A 16,251-nucleotide genomic window follows, 5' to 3' on the forward strand; every position below is an offset into this window, starting at 1 on the left:
TATTTATAAAATCTTCTTAATTAGAAAAATATCTATAGAATCTTCTTAAATAGAAAAGATAAGTGTATGATCTTCTAGATTACTATTTAGTACATTATTTTTTTATTTTTCTTTTTTAGAATATTAGATTGTTACATATAGAAATAAGAAAACTGTAATTGTCATGATTGAAAATAATAAAACCAATCTCATTTTCAAGTCTAAGTCTATGTTTACCTTACATCAAGAAGTTGTGATGGTGACATGTTTATGCAATATATTTCTCTCTTTTTATCTTTATGTTAAGTTGTAAAATTTTATGATAAAATATGGTTAAGCAAATAACTAAGAACAACATTAGAGGATGGCCAATTTGAATGCTCCAAAAACTTTTTGAAGACTTTAAGAAGGGGTCCAATATCTTTGACACATTTAGAGAACCCAAAACCAATCACCAAATCAATCCTATTACCCGACTTTTCCATGCAATTGCAAGAGAGAGCAAACAAAAAGTGAAGGCAGACAAAATGTACAATGCGACAAAATCATTGATTTATTACACGACTCACTCTCAAACGCTGATAGATTCCTTAGAATCCAATGCCCTCTCACCATCCTCTTTAGCAGCACCAAAGTCACTCACATTTCCAAAAAGCAGAACCACAATGCCGACAAGGCCACTGCAAAACGCAGCCCCAAAGGAAGTTCTCACACTCCTCGGCACCACTGAACCCACCACGAAACCTCCAAACAAGCCAACACCTCTCACCCAACCATACCAAAAAGAACACCCACCCTCTTCACCACATGGAGCAGTTTCCAACATCAAAACCCTTCCAAAAGTGTGCAACAACCCACTTGATGTGCCCTGAATAGCCCCGAATACCAGCAAGTGCCCCCATTTCCAGTGACTCTCCCAGAAGTAGAACCCAAAACCAGAACTTATAAGCGACAAGAGTAACCCTACGATCTTCATTTTCGCAGAATTGGCCTTGAGTAGGTTCTGTAGTGGTTGGAATAGTAGTGGCAGAGAAACCAGAGGGAAGAGGAAATAGGTTAACCAGAAATAAAGCAAGTGCACTGGCACGATGCAGAGTTGGCCCACTATGAACAGCACCCCACCAGTGAAAATGCCCATTGTGGTAAACGAGGAGAGTAAAACAGAAACCAAGCATCCGATTGCATGTGGGTATTTGAATATTGTAAAAAGTTGAAGCCTTGAGGACAAAATATTTGGCACAGAAGTGGTTCTGTTTTCTGCTGTGAAGACATGCAACACTCCCACTAGCCATAACAAGCCACAAAATATTGTCACAATCCAAAGACTGATAAACCCACGTTCAATGGGCTCCCTAAGCATGTGGTAGGTGAAGGATGAGACAATGCATGCACCTAAACAGCCAACAGCAGTGGCAAAGAGAGAGATCCAACTAGAGAGTCTTTGTTTTGTGGAAAATATGGTTAGTCTCTTTAATGGTGATGGTCTTGAAATTTTAGGAGCCATTAGGGCTAAGTGGTGAGTGTGTGTTGCAGTTGAGACTGTGATTGCAACAACAATCATTGCAATGTAAAGAACAAAGATCTTAGTGGTTTTGAAAAGCCCCACAGGGAGGCAAAAGAAGAATCCAATGCCTGTGGCTGCAGCTGTGATGAATGATTGGAAAGAACCATTGATGTAGAGAAAAATAAAGGCCAGAATTGGAGCGGCTAGAGCAAGACCTCCACCCCATGCAATTGCTGTCCACTCCAAAGAGGAGAAGGTTGAACCATTCACTGTTATGGTGCGCTTTGTTAGTGTGCTGTACCTGCATGCAGCCATTCATGCAAACATTTAGTTCTAATGAGATTATTTGTGATTACTAGGTTAAACATGTATATGCATGCATCTTCAATTATATATTTGATATTTTCAGAAAAAATAAAGAAAAAAAAAACAAGATAAAATATTAATTAGTATAATATGATGTGATCAAAACATGGAAGTTGTGGTAAATTTTTATACCTAATTAAAGTTCAGTATAAGTAAAGTAAAATTGGAATGGAAATGTAGACATGGTCTTTACGGTATTTTATTATAAAAAAAAGATATACTTTGACACAATTATACTCCTTTAAAATATTATTTTTTATTCTTTCATCATAAAACCATGAATGTAGGTGTGTTATCACCATTGCCTTTTTATTATATATGTTAATCTCCTAAAAAATGACATGAATAAGGAGATAGAAAAAAAAAATTAATCTCAAAGTTATTTTCAGCATCTTAATGTTTTGTGAGATTTTTTTTGCTCAGTTTTAAATAGTTCTATAAAATAACTAAATTATAATCACATTATTTTTGTTGTTTTATTTCCATAGATTTTGAAAATGTTATACTTGCTTTTTCTATCTATATCTATAATGATGAGTCACCAATAATGATACCAATGGATACACTAAATACATCAAAGTATTAATTTGTTGAAAACTTTCAACGTAATTAATTATGATAAAAAGAATATCATAAATATGACCATTCCAATATTTCAATTATAAAATTCAAATTTTTAATAACAATAATAGTAATAATAATAATAATAAATATACAAGTTATACATTTGATTATAATTTATTCTATTAAAAATAAAGAAAAATAATTATGTTATTATATAAGTTCAAAGTTCTTCTATATATATAACTTGAACACATATTTAAATGTTTCAATTGAAAAACTATACACAAAATACCACACAGACTTAATTGGGTAATAATTTGTGTAATTGAATTATCCTATTTTAAAATAAAATAAATGAAATATAACAATCTAAGGAGTAAATACGTAATATGATTTTGGAAGAAAACTGAAAGGATGAGTGTCCTTACAGGTTAATTTCCTTTTCTGAACAGACCAGACCTTGGTGGTTCTTGAACCAGTCCTGAACAGGGTCCATTGGAAGGTGCTGTAACTGACTAATAATGAGAGGAAAAACCACAGGGATGAGAACAGTTTGAACAAAGTAAGAGCAGAACTCATACAGATACCATCCCCAAACCTCAAACCTTGATGCCTCATCTCCAATAACTTCTTCATTCGCATAACTATAATTCGACCTAGTTTCTGTGCTGTTCCCATTTGGAGGTGCAAGAACTGATGCTTGACCTTCAGTGTCCGATGATTCCTTCATTGTTGCGTAGAAAGAGGGAATGGAAGATGGTGTTTTAAGAATGGTCACAGTAACATAGGAACTGTAACTGTTTGATGCAAACACAGCTGGTTAACGAAACTTTCGAGGGTGCAGAAAAGGACCTTGTAAAGTGCAGCTGTTTTTTTCATCACTATTTGTTTCTTCTGGTAACTTCAATCATTTGGAAGATGAGTTGCGTGGAATTTCCGTTACATTAATGTTTAAACAAATACTTGCATTCTCAAATTTTCTTGTTCCTCACATAGATTTAGGTCATGCTGCATCACTTCACAAGAAACAAAATATAAAAATATAACCACATTACAAGAGGAATATATATGAAATATGCTTAGTTACTAACAACTGTTCCTTATTAGGCTTTAAACATACTTCTACAAGTGAATGATTGGTTTCTCCAACTTATTATTATGTATCATGATATTTTACCAACACTTAATAAATTTTTTATAATAAAATAAGATATGTATCACCATTTTATTTGTCAATTTAAATTTATTTTTAAAAAAATATTTAAAATGAAAAAATTATAAATTATCATATATACGTTTTCAGATTTAAAAAAAAAATTAAAGAAACTTTTTTCTATTATTATATATACTTCATTCATTTCAAGCACATTTATTCTTTTTCCTTTTAACCTTTAATTATAAGTTGTGATAATTTAATCAGCATGCATAAAATTACACTTCACAAAATCTTCCTACGAGTGAAATTATGTTCGGATAACTTAATCAAATCATGATATCTTGTGTGCGAAAAAAGTTAGCAAGATTGAGAATGGTAAATAAATAAAATTTAATTATTGTAAATAGTGGGGATATTCTTTAGGACAATGATATTTTAACAACATTTTTTGACAACTTTGTTGACAACGGGACACGTGTCATCATTTTATTGGTTTATTTAAATTTATGTCTAAAAAATATTTAAAACAGACCAATCACAAACTGTCATGTATGCGTTGTCAAAAAATTATTAAAAAAGTATTGTTAAAAAAAGTTTTTCCTATACTTTATTCTAATATATAACGATAAAATTAACTTCAACCACTATAATATAAATGAGAAATATTGATGACATGTCATATCATATTAGTTATAGTGGAGTGGAATAGTAGATAGAAAAATGATTTTTGAAATGTTGGAAATTAATTGACATACATATTATTAGTTGTAATAGGATTCAACTTCGTATTAACGAGACATATATCATTCTTCTTGTAGGTTGGAAACAAATAAATCAAAATAAACTAAAATATCAAATAAGTGTATCATATTATTAAAAGAAAAAAGCAAACTAAACTATTTATAACAAAAAAAAAACTGAATGAACAACTTTATAAATCAATTTTTAAAAACTGAAAATTTAAAGTTGCAGTTCAATTGGTTTAACGTAAAACTACTACGTTGCAAAACGTATAGAAGTATATAGGCACGGAACAGTAACATGCACTTCACTCTTTCAAACATTAAAAGAATTTGACTTAATTTGGCCGAGTAAACTTCTGGTAGAGTTTGGTCTAGTAACTTTTTTTAGAAATTTGACTTTTCAACTAAATTAGCCACAACTAAAATTCGGTAAAATTTGGTTAAGTCGACCTTGGCTAGAGTTTGGTTGAATTTGACTGAATCGACTCCGACTGAAATTTGATCAAATTCGGTTAAATTGTTTTGGCCAAAATTGGAACAAATTCAGACAAGAAGGCCTCAATCGAAATTTGGCGAATTTCGATCGAGTTAATCCCGAAATTTGACCCATTTGGCTGAGTTGGGCATGCACGAAATTAGTCATGTCGACCTTGGATAAAATTCAATAAAGTCGGCCCTGACCAAAATTTGGCCAAATTCAAACGGCTAGGTCCCGACCAAAATTTGGTTGAGTCGACCTTATTCAAAATTTAGAAAATTTTGGCCATGTCATCCACAACAGAAATTCCACCAAATTTAGTCAAGCTAACCTTGGGTGAAGTTTAATGGAATTTGACCGAGTCTATCCTAGTTAAAATTTAGTCGAATTTGTCTGTGTTAGTCTTGAGCAAAATTTGGTCTAATTTAGCCACATCAAACTCGAAATTTAGTTGAATTTGTCATGAAAGACCTGAGTGCAGTGAAAAGGATACTTGGAATGGAAATCTCCATAGATCATTCCAATATATATAACTTACAATTTTTATATTGTATTTTATTACATATAGATTTATTTTAGATATTTACCTACTATTTCTTACTTTATTAACATTTCTATTTTATCTTATATAGCCAAAGGGAATATATTAATTTGGAGATAAATTTGGATGAAGTGACCCTAGGTCTTTCCAGAATATTTAGGACTTTTACAACTAAAACGAAAGACAGGTTGATACTAATTTACAAGAAATTTTTTAATTTGCTAGATAAATTAGTTATAAAAAATCTTTTTCACTAATTTACGAGAAGATAGTGAAGAAATAATCTGACACGTAGCAATATAGCTACAAATTTGATGTAATATACAATTTGTCATTGTTCCTTCTTAATTAAAAATAGGTTAAATCCTTTCGGAAGTTCCTATTTATGTGGGGTTTTCTCATTATGATCCCCGTCTTTTAAGTTTTTCCAATTTGGTCCTTTATAAAAATTGACTCAATTGGATTTCTGTCATTAAATCAACTTAACAGGGTTATTTTTTTTATGACATGTGAGAGTGATATGGACATTTTTTGAGACATGGCTTGACAGTGGTTTTTTATTAATGAAACCCTTGTACATGGCATTTTCTTAAACAAACAATTTAAAAACTGGAGTTTCTGAGACATTTTAAAAGTTGTCATCACTGATTTTATAAATTTAAGGATTTAGGGTTCGTTGTTGTTGAAGATTGGAAAGCAATTGAAGGTTTGGAATACGGAAGTGGGAAAACACAAGACGTAACCATGTCTATGGGGCATTCATGTTCATCTTCCACTTGCAATGAGTGTCAAAAGCAATTATGCTCTCTGAGCACTCATGGAGATGGAGGCTGGAACAGGAAAAATGCGTCACTGATTTGCTATTAGGGGGAGAAGTTTGTGCTGAGGACTACGAAGACCAGTAAGAGTCGAGGCAAACAATTATAGGGTTGCACTAAGTATAAGGTTTGAAGTGAAAATGTTGGATGCAACTACTTCACATGGTACACTGATTGGGGAATTGACGAAAGTGTTAGTTGTGAGGTGTTGGAAGCAAATTATGAGAGGTTGCTGAAGAGTTTTGAAAATGAAAGTGATAAGAAGATAGTTGTTGTGCAAAAAGCCGTGATGGGTCTTGAAAGGTGGACGAAATTTTTTGTTAGGGTTGTTAGTTTTGTATGTGTAATGAACATCATTGTAGTTGCAATGTTAATGGGAAAGGCATGATAACCTGTGCCTATTTGTAGGTGTAATGTAGGTCAGTTTAATGTATTTTTCTTTAATGTAATGAAGATGTAATAGTTTTTTGTGTTAGCTGCAGATGTAATAGTTGCAGATATTTAATGTTTAATGAAATGAAGATGTTCAATGGTTAATGAAATGAAGATTTGAAGTGAACATTATTCTTGATTGTACTTGTTGACATGTCACGTAAGCCTATAATGAACCAATGTAACTAGTAATCTTACTGATGTTGTTTATTCATGTTTGACATATCTGATGTAGTTTATTTAGGTTTCACATATCACATTTCTCACAAATAAAATGTTCCAATCAAATCTGCATAAAATGTGTAGGTTTCACATATCACATTTCTCACAACTAAAATGTTCTAATCAAATTTGTCATTCATAACTCTGTCATACAAATACCAATATATATTCATGGACATAATAACATATTGTATTATAATACCTAAATTTAGTCATCCATTGTTGATACAAATAGCAATATATAGAATACTAAAAGATAAAACGTTGTTTCTAAAAGAGTGTTGTAATGTATTACATCAAACTTTAATCTATCTATTACATTTCTTTTCATAAAACTTAAAACATTGTTCAACTTTGATGTGGTTCTTCTCCATGTTCTTGACCTTGAGCCAATGATGTGGGTTCTTCTCCCTGTGTTGCACCCTGAGCCAATGAAGTGGGTTCTTCTCCCTAGGCTGCACAATAGCTTCTTCGTTTCTCTTGGGACAACGTGCTCTATTGTGGCTCACTTCCCTACACATGCTACATCTCTTCACCAATCCACCTTTGGTCATTTTAGTGCTATTTTTCTTCAACTCTGATTGCTCTAACCTCATTTTCTTCTTAGAACGGCCAGACAACTTTCTTTTTGATGGAGGCATGACATCTGGATATTCAGTTACCTCTCATATGTTGTTTCCATTAATAGGATAGATAATAGATAAGTACATTTCTTCATACTTTGAAGTGAGAAAGCCTACAGGTATGTAGTCCTTTCCATCTAGGTTGAGAAGCCTCATTACTGCCAAAGCATGAACATAAGGTATTCCACTGATGCTCCATTTTCTATAGGAGCGTGAATATTCATCTTTGTTCGCCACAAACTTGTCCCCACTTTGGGACACATGTATGACTTCAAATAGATTTTGTGCAGATGAGCTGTGAACATTAGGCAACATTAGTAATGCAGAGTACCTGTTCTAGAAAAAAAGAAAGAAATAAATATGTCAATACCTGGGAATCCAGTACTTTGTTAGTAGTGCCTCCTTTTGTAGTCTACTGAGTATTTTTGGACAAATTGACAACTTAAATGACCTTACCCTTGACCTATTAGTGACTCATCTCTTCATGATGTAAAGTCTGATTTCCTATAAAATTGTAATTATTGGTTTTGTCTCCGTGTGAACCAAAACACCATTAAATGCTTCCATGTTATTTACCAAGGTATCACATTGAGTTGTGCTTGTGAACCTTGATCTGGACCAAAGCCTTCAATGTAGATGTAAGTCATACAATCAATAACTAAAATAATCAAAAAGTAAAAGAAATCTAAAGTGAGATTGTCAAACCTTGGAGGAATAGCTATCAAATGGCGAAACGCGCATTCATTGACCTCTCTTATACTTCTCATCTCATTCTCCCATTTCTGTGGGTAGGTTGTTGTTGTTGCCCTCCACATAAGCTTCTTAAGATTCTTTCCAGGGTATTTCTTCTTGAAATTAACATATAAATGTCTTACACAAAATTTGTGTGCAACTCCAGGAAGTATATCTTGCACAACTAGTAACAGTCCCTGTGAATGAGTTAGCAATAAGTTAGATGACATTTATTTCAAGTAATCATTATAAGATCACAGACAAACAAATATAATGCAATTTACCTTTTGTTGATTTGATATCAATGTAAGTGAAGAACAAAACTCAGGTCCACCTAGGTCTTCAATGAGTAGCTCCATAAACCATGTCCAAGTCTCATTGTTCTCGACCTCTGCTATGGCATATGCGAGTGGCATCATTTGATCGTTTACATCTCGAGCAACAATAGTTAACAACTCTCCATGATGTCTACCTTTCAAAAAGGCTCCATCAAGGCCAATGATTGGCCTGCATGAGACAAAGCTATCTTTTCATGCCTTGAGGCATGCGTAGAACCTAAAAAATATGTGCTTTGCATCATTTTCGTCAACTCTGACCTTGATAGTGGACCCTGGGTTTCTTGCTAATAACTCATTAGCGTAATCACAAATTCTACTATATTGCATAGTGAAGGACCCTTCCACTTCTTCTGAAGCATAGGCTTTTGCCCTGTAAGCCATATTTTTAGATATTGCTATGTTCCATTTTCTACTTATTTTATCTCTCTAACTGTTGTTTCCAATTTTTTACTTAGCCATTTTGCATTGAATAGGCCTAACTTGTGCTCCCTACTGTATGTGTGCCTATCCACCACAGTCCTCAATTGACATGTATCTACTGCCTCCATGTAACCAAAATTAGCCATCCAAGGACATTCTCCTTTTGCTCCCACACACTTAAGCCTTATTCTTTTCTTATCATTTTTAATAAATTTGAGATTTTTTCCATTCTTTAGTGCATAGGTTTTAATGGCATCCAAGATGTCTTTTTTTTGCCCAAAAAATGTTCCCACCTTCCAGTTGAAATCAACCATATTTTTTTAGCATAGTGAATGTAATAAAATTCCCATATTCCTCTTCAACGTCACTTTCTTCATCACTGATGTCAGGAGAAGTTAAGTCCTCATATTCTTAGTCATCATTGAATAAACTAGTATCACTAGTGTCATATTCTTCCAAATCTGACTCAGAAAGAACACTACAATCAACCTCCGTATTAGCAGAAGTATCACCTTCTCTAAAGTCACACTGGATATTTATGTCTACTAACCCATCCATACTATTCACCTCACCATTATCATCATCTGATGTACTTTATTCATGGACTTGTACTTCTATGTCCTCCATCTCTTCTACTTCTGTTTTGTTAGCCTCACCGTCATTTACTTTTGTCCTCTCATCATGTGCTTCATCAACTTCTATTGTCTCACCCTCAACATTGTTTACTTTTGTCCTCTCATCATGTGCTTCATCACTTTCGATTGTCTCCTCAACAATATTTGCTTATGTTCTTTCATCACCTTCACCAACATTAACTTTTATTGTCTCCTCAACAATATTTGCTTNTGTNCTNTCATCACCCTCACCAACATNAACTTTTATTGTCTCCTCAAAANTATTTGCTTTTGTCCTCTCATCACCCTCACCAACATCAACTTTTATTTTGTCACCCTCACCAAAATCAACTTTTATTCTGTCACTCTCATCAACATCACCTTTTATCCTCTCACCATCACCACCTACCCCCTCATCCAACTGTTCTATGACACCACCATCTCCTAAGGATTGCCTAAGACATACACCATCATTTGTGGCCTCGCCAAATTGTGAAGTTACACCACCATCATCTTCTTCTGTCCTTTCATCCAACATTACACACTCACCACCCTTATGCATCTCAGGTGCAACTTCCTCACCTCCTTCATCAACATTATGTTCAATCATGTGAATGACATGAGGTTCAGACACAGTGTACACAACATATAAATGAACCCGACCATTTAACCTAGCTAAATTGACCATATGCATGACTCCTAGGTCATCACACAAGGCTTCTAGCTTATCATCTAATATAGGACCACATCCAACAGAATACCACAAATCCTTAAGTCCATCATACCCAAGCCCTTTTATTACACTCACTACAACAAAGTAACTCCACACGTCTGGGTCAAAATACATAGTATCACTTTCCCCTTCATACTTGAGGCACCCTTCGTTCACCAATTTCCCCCCATGGGGAATAATAAACTTTATATCATCCTCCATCACAGACAACACAATCAAGAATATTCTACACCTATAAATAAACGTAAAACGATAAAAAACACCAAATATTAAAACATTAATCAATTGATAATGATAGCAGAGAAGGAACTTTAACTATGGGGAACATACAAGACCACAACCGCAATATGCATACAATCTATTTTCAGACAACCCCAACCCACATTAAAAAAAGCATGAGTAGATAACAACAAAAAGCATCGAATATTAAATTGATATGTATCTATAGTACAAATATTAACCTTCCATGAAAATCCATACCAACCGCTTGCGATACATGAAAAAGCTCTTCACAATTCACATCCAACCTCTAGATAGCAACCCTTACTCCAATAATGAAGCTCCAATGCCCTAATTTAGCAAATTCCCTCTCCACTATGGACTTCGCATGTGCTTGCGATACACCCCACTTCAGATTTTCTCTTCCCAATTTTAATTCCGATTCAAATTTCAATGAACCCTAATTTTAAAAGGTTTCAAAAAAACCTCAACTTTTAAAATGTTTGTTTAAGAAAATGCCACGTGCAAGGGTTTCATTAATAAAAACCACGTATAATGGTTTGTGCAAGCCACGTCTCAAAAATTTGTCCACGTCACCCTCACAGATCATAAAAAACTTAATCCCGTTAAGTTGATTTAACGACAAGGACCCAATTGATTCAATTTTTCAATATAAAGGACCAAATTGGCAAAACTTAAAAGACAAGGATCATATTGGGAAAACCTGACATAAATAGGAACCTCCGAAGGAGTTTAACCTTAAAAATACAATAAATAAATAATCTTAAATTAATATAAAATATTTTATAATTAATATACAATTTTATTTAAATAAAAAAATTACTTTCTATTTAAATATTTTTCTAAAATTATTTTTGTTCAATAAAGAAAACTAAATTTAGCTTTTTAAAATGAATTTTAAATTCAATCCATAAAAAATTTACTTTTTATTTAAATATTTTAAAATTGTTTTTGTTCAATAAAGAAAAATAAATTTAGTTTTTTAAAATGAATTTTAAATTCAATCCTCTGATAAAAAATATAATTACAAAAAATTATAAATGATGTATGTATAGTACGACATCTGGGTCGAGTGGTTAAGATAAATAGTTTATCGGTTATGTATAACATTATGTCTATTTTGGATCATAATTGGGCTAGAAATTGAGTGACTTATATTAAGTCTCGTGACAATGGACCAATAAGTAATTGGACCAGTAATCTAACACATAATAGTAGAATGATCAAATATGAGTAAAGATATTCATAAGTTGTTTATGAGCAACCCACCAACTCTAAAAGTAAATATGTTTTTATTTTGTTAAGTCTGTGTCATATTAGAATTCATAAGGCGTCCTATAAATATAGGATCAAGACAAACAATCAGTATGTATAAGATCCAAATACTCAATAATAATAACAATTCAAACTATCCAAATCTTCGAAAACAAAAATTCAGACAATCTAAGTCTTCGAGAATAAGGAAGGCACGTCAAAAATAGTTAGTCACTCAATCGAACACAAATCCTACCTAAACAAGGTATATCTTTAAATAAAAAAATATACAAAATTAGGAAGAGTAAAGTAAATGTTAAACTACAGAAAGCTGAACAACTTTTTATTTCGTTTTTTCCTTTCTCGTTGAAGAATGCGCCCTTCGAGCAAAGCTCCCGAAATCCTCCGTGCACGCGATTAGTTGTACTTTTTACTTTCTTTCATGATGTATACTTTTACTCTCAACGTGATATTGTATTTGAAAATAGTTTTTGAAAAGGAAAAATAATTTCAGTTTTTCTTCATTTAAAACATCAGTAAATGATACTTTCTTTATTTCTTCTTCTATAAAAAAACATTTATATATCTTTATTTTTTAAATTTCAAGATGATGTAATATTTCTTCAAGTATATATATTTTTAATTAATTGTAATTTTATTAATGTGATTTTTTTTTTCAATTATATATATGTTCTTCAATTATTGTAATTTTCTTCAACATGATTAAGAAAATGAAAAAGAAATATTATTGTGCTTCTATTGTAATTTTAATTTTAATGCAATTTCATTTTTCAAAATATTATCTATAAATAGTCTATACATCCGTAATATAAAGAGTTTCCATTTCATGTAATTATAATCACCACATTTGATAAGTTTATTGACATTTATAAAAAAAAAAATTATATGATAAAATTCATTCCTGTTATACTTTTTTATTAATTGAAAATACAATTCTTTTATTAATACCTTACGGTTTCGTCATTTCAAAATTGTCGAATTAAAACAGAATAGTTTTAAAATTTTAAAAACACCTTTTTTATTCTTCTCTAACTTAAAACTAATTTCACAAAATTATCAAAATAAAAATAATTTTAATTATAATCAGTTACGCATAAATCAATGATTAAAATAATTTTAGTTTGAATTTTATTTTAAAGGTAAATGTGAAAAGATTAAATAATATTTTGTTTTATAGTATAAAAAAAAAATAATAACAAAGTTGTGCATAGATAGAAATGGGAGAGTGCCAGGTAACCCTGTGCGTGGCAAGAAGGGAAGGCCTCAGAGCTCGGTTTTTAAGCTCTAAATTTCTACCCTTTCAAATTCTCTCTTCCTTTTATTTTCTTCTTTTATTTCCAATTCACAAAACTCAAACCCCAAACCCTAGCACAACTCAAGGTCTGTCAAATTTTCTCTTTTCCATTTTCAACTCTCACTTCTCTCCTTCCGTGTTTTGCTTTTTATTCAAAATTACACACATCCCATCATCACTTTCTATTTTAATATTTCATTCTCATCTGATTTTTTCCTCCTAATGTATTGTCTAATTGTGATAAATAATAGTGAAGATATTTCCAAGTACATGAATAATTGGATATATTGTTGCATGTATACGTGTGTGCTTATGTATATATTAATGCAATTTTGAATGTGACAGCGTTGATCAGATGGCCACCAAACGAATCAACAAGGAATTGAAGGACCTGCAGAAAGATCCCCCTGCATCCTGCAGTGCTGGTATGTTTCTCTGCTCTTTTGCGCTACGTAGTTCCGTTGAAAAAAATTGTTTTTGGCCAAGTGTATAGACTAAGGTTTTAAGTTATGGCTGTAGTTGTTGTTTCAGTTTTGATTAGCAATTTTCGGTGGTTTCAAAAATTTTGAAATTGGGATAGAAATTACATTTTTCGCGGACTATTTTTTGTTAGTATGGTATAGACTGTTACTATGGAATGGATGACACCATTTTAAAAATGGTCCGTGGCTGCAATTTCAGTCGCAAAGTTAAGGTTTTTGGTGTCTGCCAGAGTAATTGTGGCCGCATTTCCGACAGTAATGTCTATAACAATCCAGAATTTGTCTATACTAATTTTCAGTGTGATGGTTGATTATTAATGTTAGATATTTTTGGTGTCAGCCCACAATTGTGACCAAATTGGCCATATATGTCTGCTACTTCGGTGAATATTCAAGAGCATGAAAAAACTATCCTTGTGACATCAATTTAAAACCTTGAACAATTGTTGGTTGATATTACTCTTTGTTTTATTTTTATAGTATTGCTTGACGGCTTTTTTTATGATTACTCTATTTTGTACAGCCTGAAACTGTATGCACTTTTAGGGGTTTTGTTCTTTTGTGTTGCTAGTTATCACAATCATTCATCAAAGTCTGTAGAATATAGCCGACAGTGTGACTCTTCTGCTAATTCTGCTAGTAAAATAGAAAATTTTGAGGACTTCATCCCAGGTTATGCATCGATTGTTTTTGTGGGTAAATAAATAAAATAATGCCATGGTATGGTAGTAAGGAACTAAGATAGGACCCCAATTATTCTCGTTTGCTTAAAAACTGTCAGAACTTTTGGACTGTTCTTTGTCCGTCAATGTCTGAATAATTGAACTTTTATATTCAGGTCCAGTAGCTGATGACATGTTCCATTGGCAAGCTACAATTATGGGCCCTGCGGATAGCCCATTTGCTGGAGGTGTATTTATTGTGTCAATTCACTTCCCTCCTGATTATCCTTTCAAACCACCCAAGGTAAATCAATCTCTACTACTCTATTCGCATTTCTGTTATGTATATGTCTATATCATGCATGCACTGGGACTGCTTTTTCTTGTGCTAACTATGAATTTTTTTTGTATCAAGAGTTTTAATCTCATTAGATTTTTTCATTGAAGTATTGTAAATGACTGAATTTCAATTTTAGTTTAGGGTAATGCATTATCAATTGTAGTGGATTGAAACTATTTGTTGTCGACTTGCAGTGTAATAATGTATCTGATTTGCCGATAAAGAAAATGAATCTGATTTATTCATCAGATCATTGGTTGTGGACTCTTGTTTAATTTTGTTATATTTTTAAATCATTATCAGTTAAAGAAATGGCTAGTGGTGAGTAGAGATATTCAAGGATTTTGGACATAATCTCTTCAAAATCCAAGTTTTTTAATACGTATTCATTATCTGTTGGATAAGGTTTCATTCCGAACAAAGGTTTTCCATCCTAATATCAACAGTAACGGTAGTATCTGCCTAGACATTCTCAAAGAGCAATGGAGCCCTGCCCTCACAATATCCAAGGTAATCTATCTGATAATTTCTTTTTATTTATTAATTTTGTTGCCAGTGATATACTAAAAAATGTTAAAATTTTGTAGGTCCTTTTGTCTATATGCTCTCTGCTGACAGATCCCAACCCAGATGATCCTCTGGTGCCTGAGATTGCTCATATGTACAAAACTGATAGATCCAAGTATGAGGCCACTGCCCGGTCATGGACTCAAAAATATGCCATGGGCTAAGTCATTGGTTCATCTCTGCTACTTCATATTTTCTTTGTTCTCTTCCGTAGTTATTTTGCTTACTTTCTACACTAGTAAATAAATAGTGTTGAATTGATTTTAATCAAGTATGATATGTATGTACTCTGTTCTATGCGAGTCCTTTGAACTTTAAAATTGAAAAAATAAGTTCCAGATGCAGCATAATTTTCATTTAAATATCTTAAAAAGTAAATCAATATCCTTGTGAATCATATTAGTTTTCTTCAATTGTTGGAGAAAGTGTAATATGATAATCCAACCCATGTCTCTCTCTTTTACTTTCAATACGTGATTTGAATTAATGTAGAAATGTAGGGATTATTATCAAGAAGTACATAGGACTTTTTTTACGTTAGACAAAAGGGGGAAATAATAGAAAATAAACTTTGGAATTGTGAGTTGATTGACAAAAAGCACATGGGACCAAAACAATCTACTAATGAGACATGTATTATTTGGGTTAGACAGAAATTCATAAATAATTTTCTTAGAAATAATCGATATGAAACAGGTAATGCAATCAATATTATAAGAAATGACTATATTATACTTTTTATAATTAAATTTAAAATGAAGTCCTTGTACTTCTAACATCTATTAGGTTCCTTGTATTTGTCATTCCCCTTTTATTATGGATTTTATGTTTAGGATTGAATTTAAGTTCTTCCTTTAATAACATTTTTTTATACTGGAAAATAATTTGCGTTTTGTGTATTTTTTTTCTCGTAGGGAAAATGTAGGTTTTTTTATGAACCTGTTTAAATTATATTTTTAATTTATAAATGTTCTTTTATAACATTATTCTTTTCATACAAAAATAGCTAAAATTGATATAATTGCTTTAGTCATTTTGAAGCAATTTTGAAAAGTAGCTTTCAGAATCGTGGAATAAAATACTATTTCAAAATTTTCACGGGCTTTTGTTTGGATAGATACAGAATAC

General features: G+C 32.1%; 2 protein-coding genes across 2 annotated transcripts; one reads left to right on the top strand and one right to left on the bottom strand.

The window, feature by feature from the left end:
- Positions 1 to 404: 404 nt before the first annotated feature.
- LOC106768045 lies at positions 405 to 1,692 on the bottom strand. Its single transcript, XM_014653011.2, has one exon. The coding sequence runs from the start codon at positions 1,538 to 1,540 to the stop codon at positions 551 to 553; it is 990 nt and encodes a 329-aa protein (XP_014508497.1). The 5' UTR covers positions 1,541 to 1,692; the 3' UTR covers positions 405 to 550.
- An 11,330-nt stretch (positions 1,693 to 13,022) lies between these two features.
- LOC106766749 (ubiquitin-conjugating enzyme E2-17 kDa) lies at positions 13,023 to 15,485 on the top strand. The gene is made up of 5 exons (XM_014651490.2): positions 13,023 to 13,158; positions 13,418 to 13,497; positions 14,393 to 14,520; positions 14,962 to 15,066; positions 15,144 to 15,485. Exons 2-5 carry the CDS (start codon positions 13,428 to 13,430, stop codon positions 15,285 to 15,287), a joined length of 447 nt encoding a protein of 148 aa, XP_014506976.1. The 5' UTR covers positions 13,023 to 13,158; positions 13,418 to 13,427; the 3' UTR covers positions 15,288 to 15,485.
- Positions 15,486 to 16,251: the final 766 nt, after the last annotated feature.

This window comes from Vigna radiata, chromosome 7 (assembly GCF_000741045.1).
Source record: "Vigna radiata var. radiata cultivar VC1973A chromosome 7, Vradiata_ver6, whole genome shotgun sequence".
Classification (NCBI taxonomy): domain Eukaryota; kingdom Viridiplantae; phylum Streptophyta; class Magnoliopsida; order Fabales; family Fabaceae; genus Vigna; species Vigna radiata.

Excerpts from the sequence above, each read along its gene's own strand:
- LOC106768045 (XM_014653011.2), bottom strand. The coding sequence starts at position 1,540 with ATGATTGTTGTTGCAATCACAGTCTCAACTGCAACACACACTCACCAC.
- LOC106766749 (XM_014651490.2), top strand. The coding sequence starts at position 13,428 with ATGGCCACCAAACGAATCAACAAGGAATTGAAGGACCTGCAGAAAGAT. Across the intron at positions 13,498-14,392 it reads CCCTGCATCCTGCAGTGCTG|GTCCAGTAGCTGATGACATG; the intron begins GTATGTTTCTCT and ends TTTTATATTCAG. Across the intron at positions 15,067-15,143 it reads CTGCCCTCACAATATCCAAG|GTCCTTTTGTCTATATGCTC; the intron begins GTAATCTATCTG and ends AAAATTTTGTAG.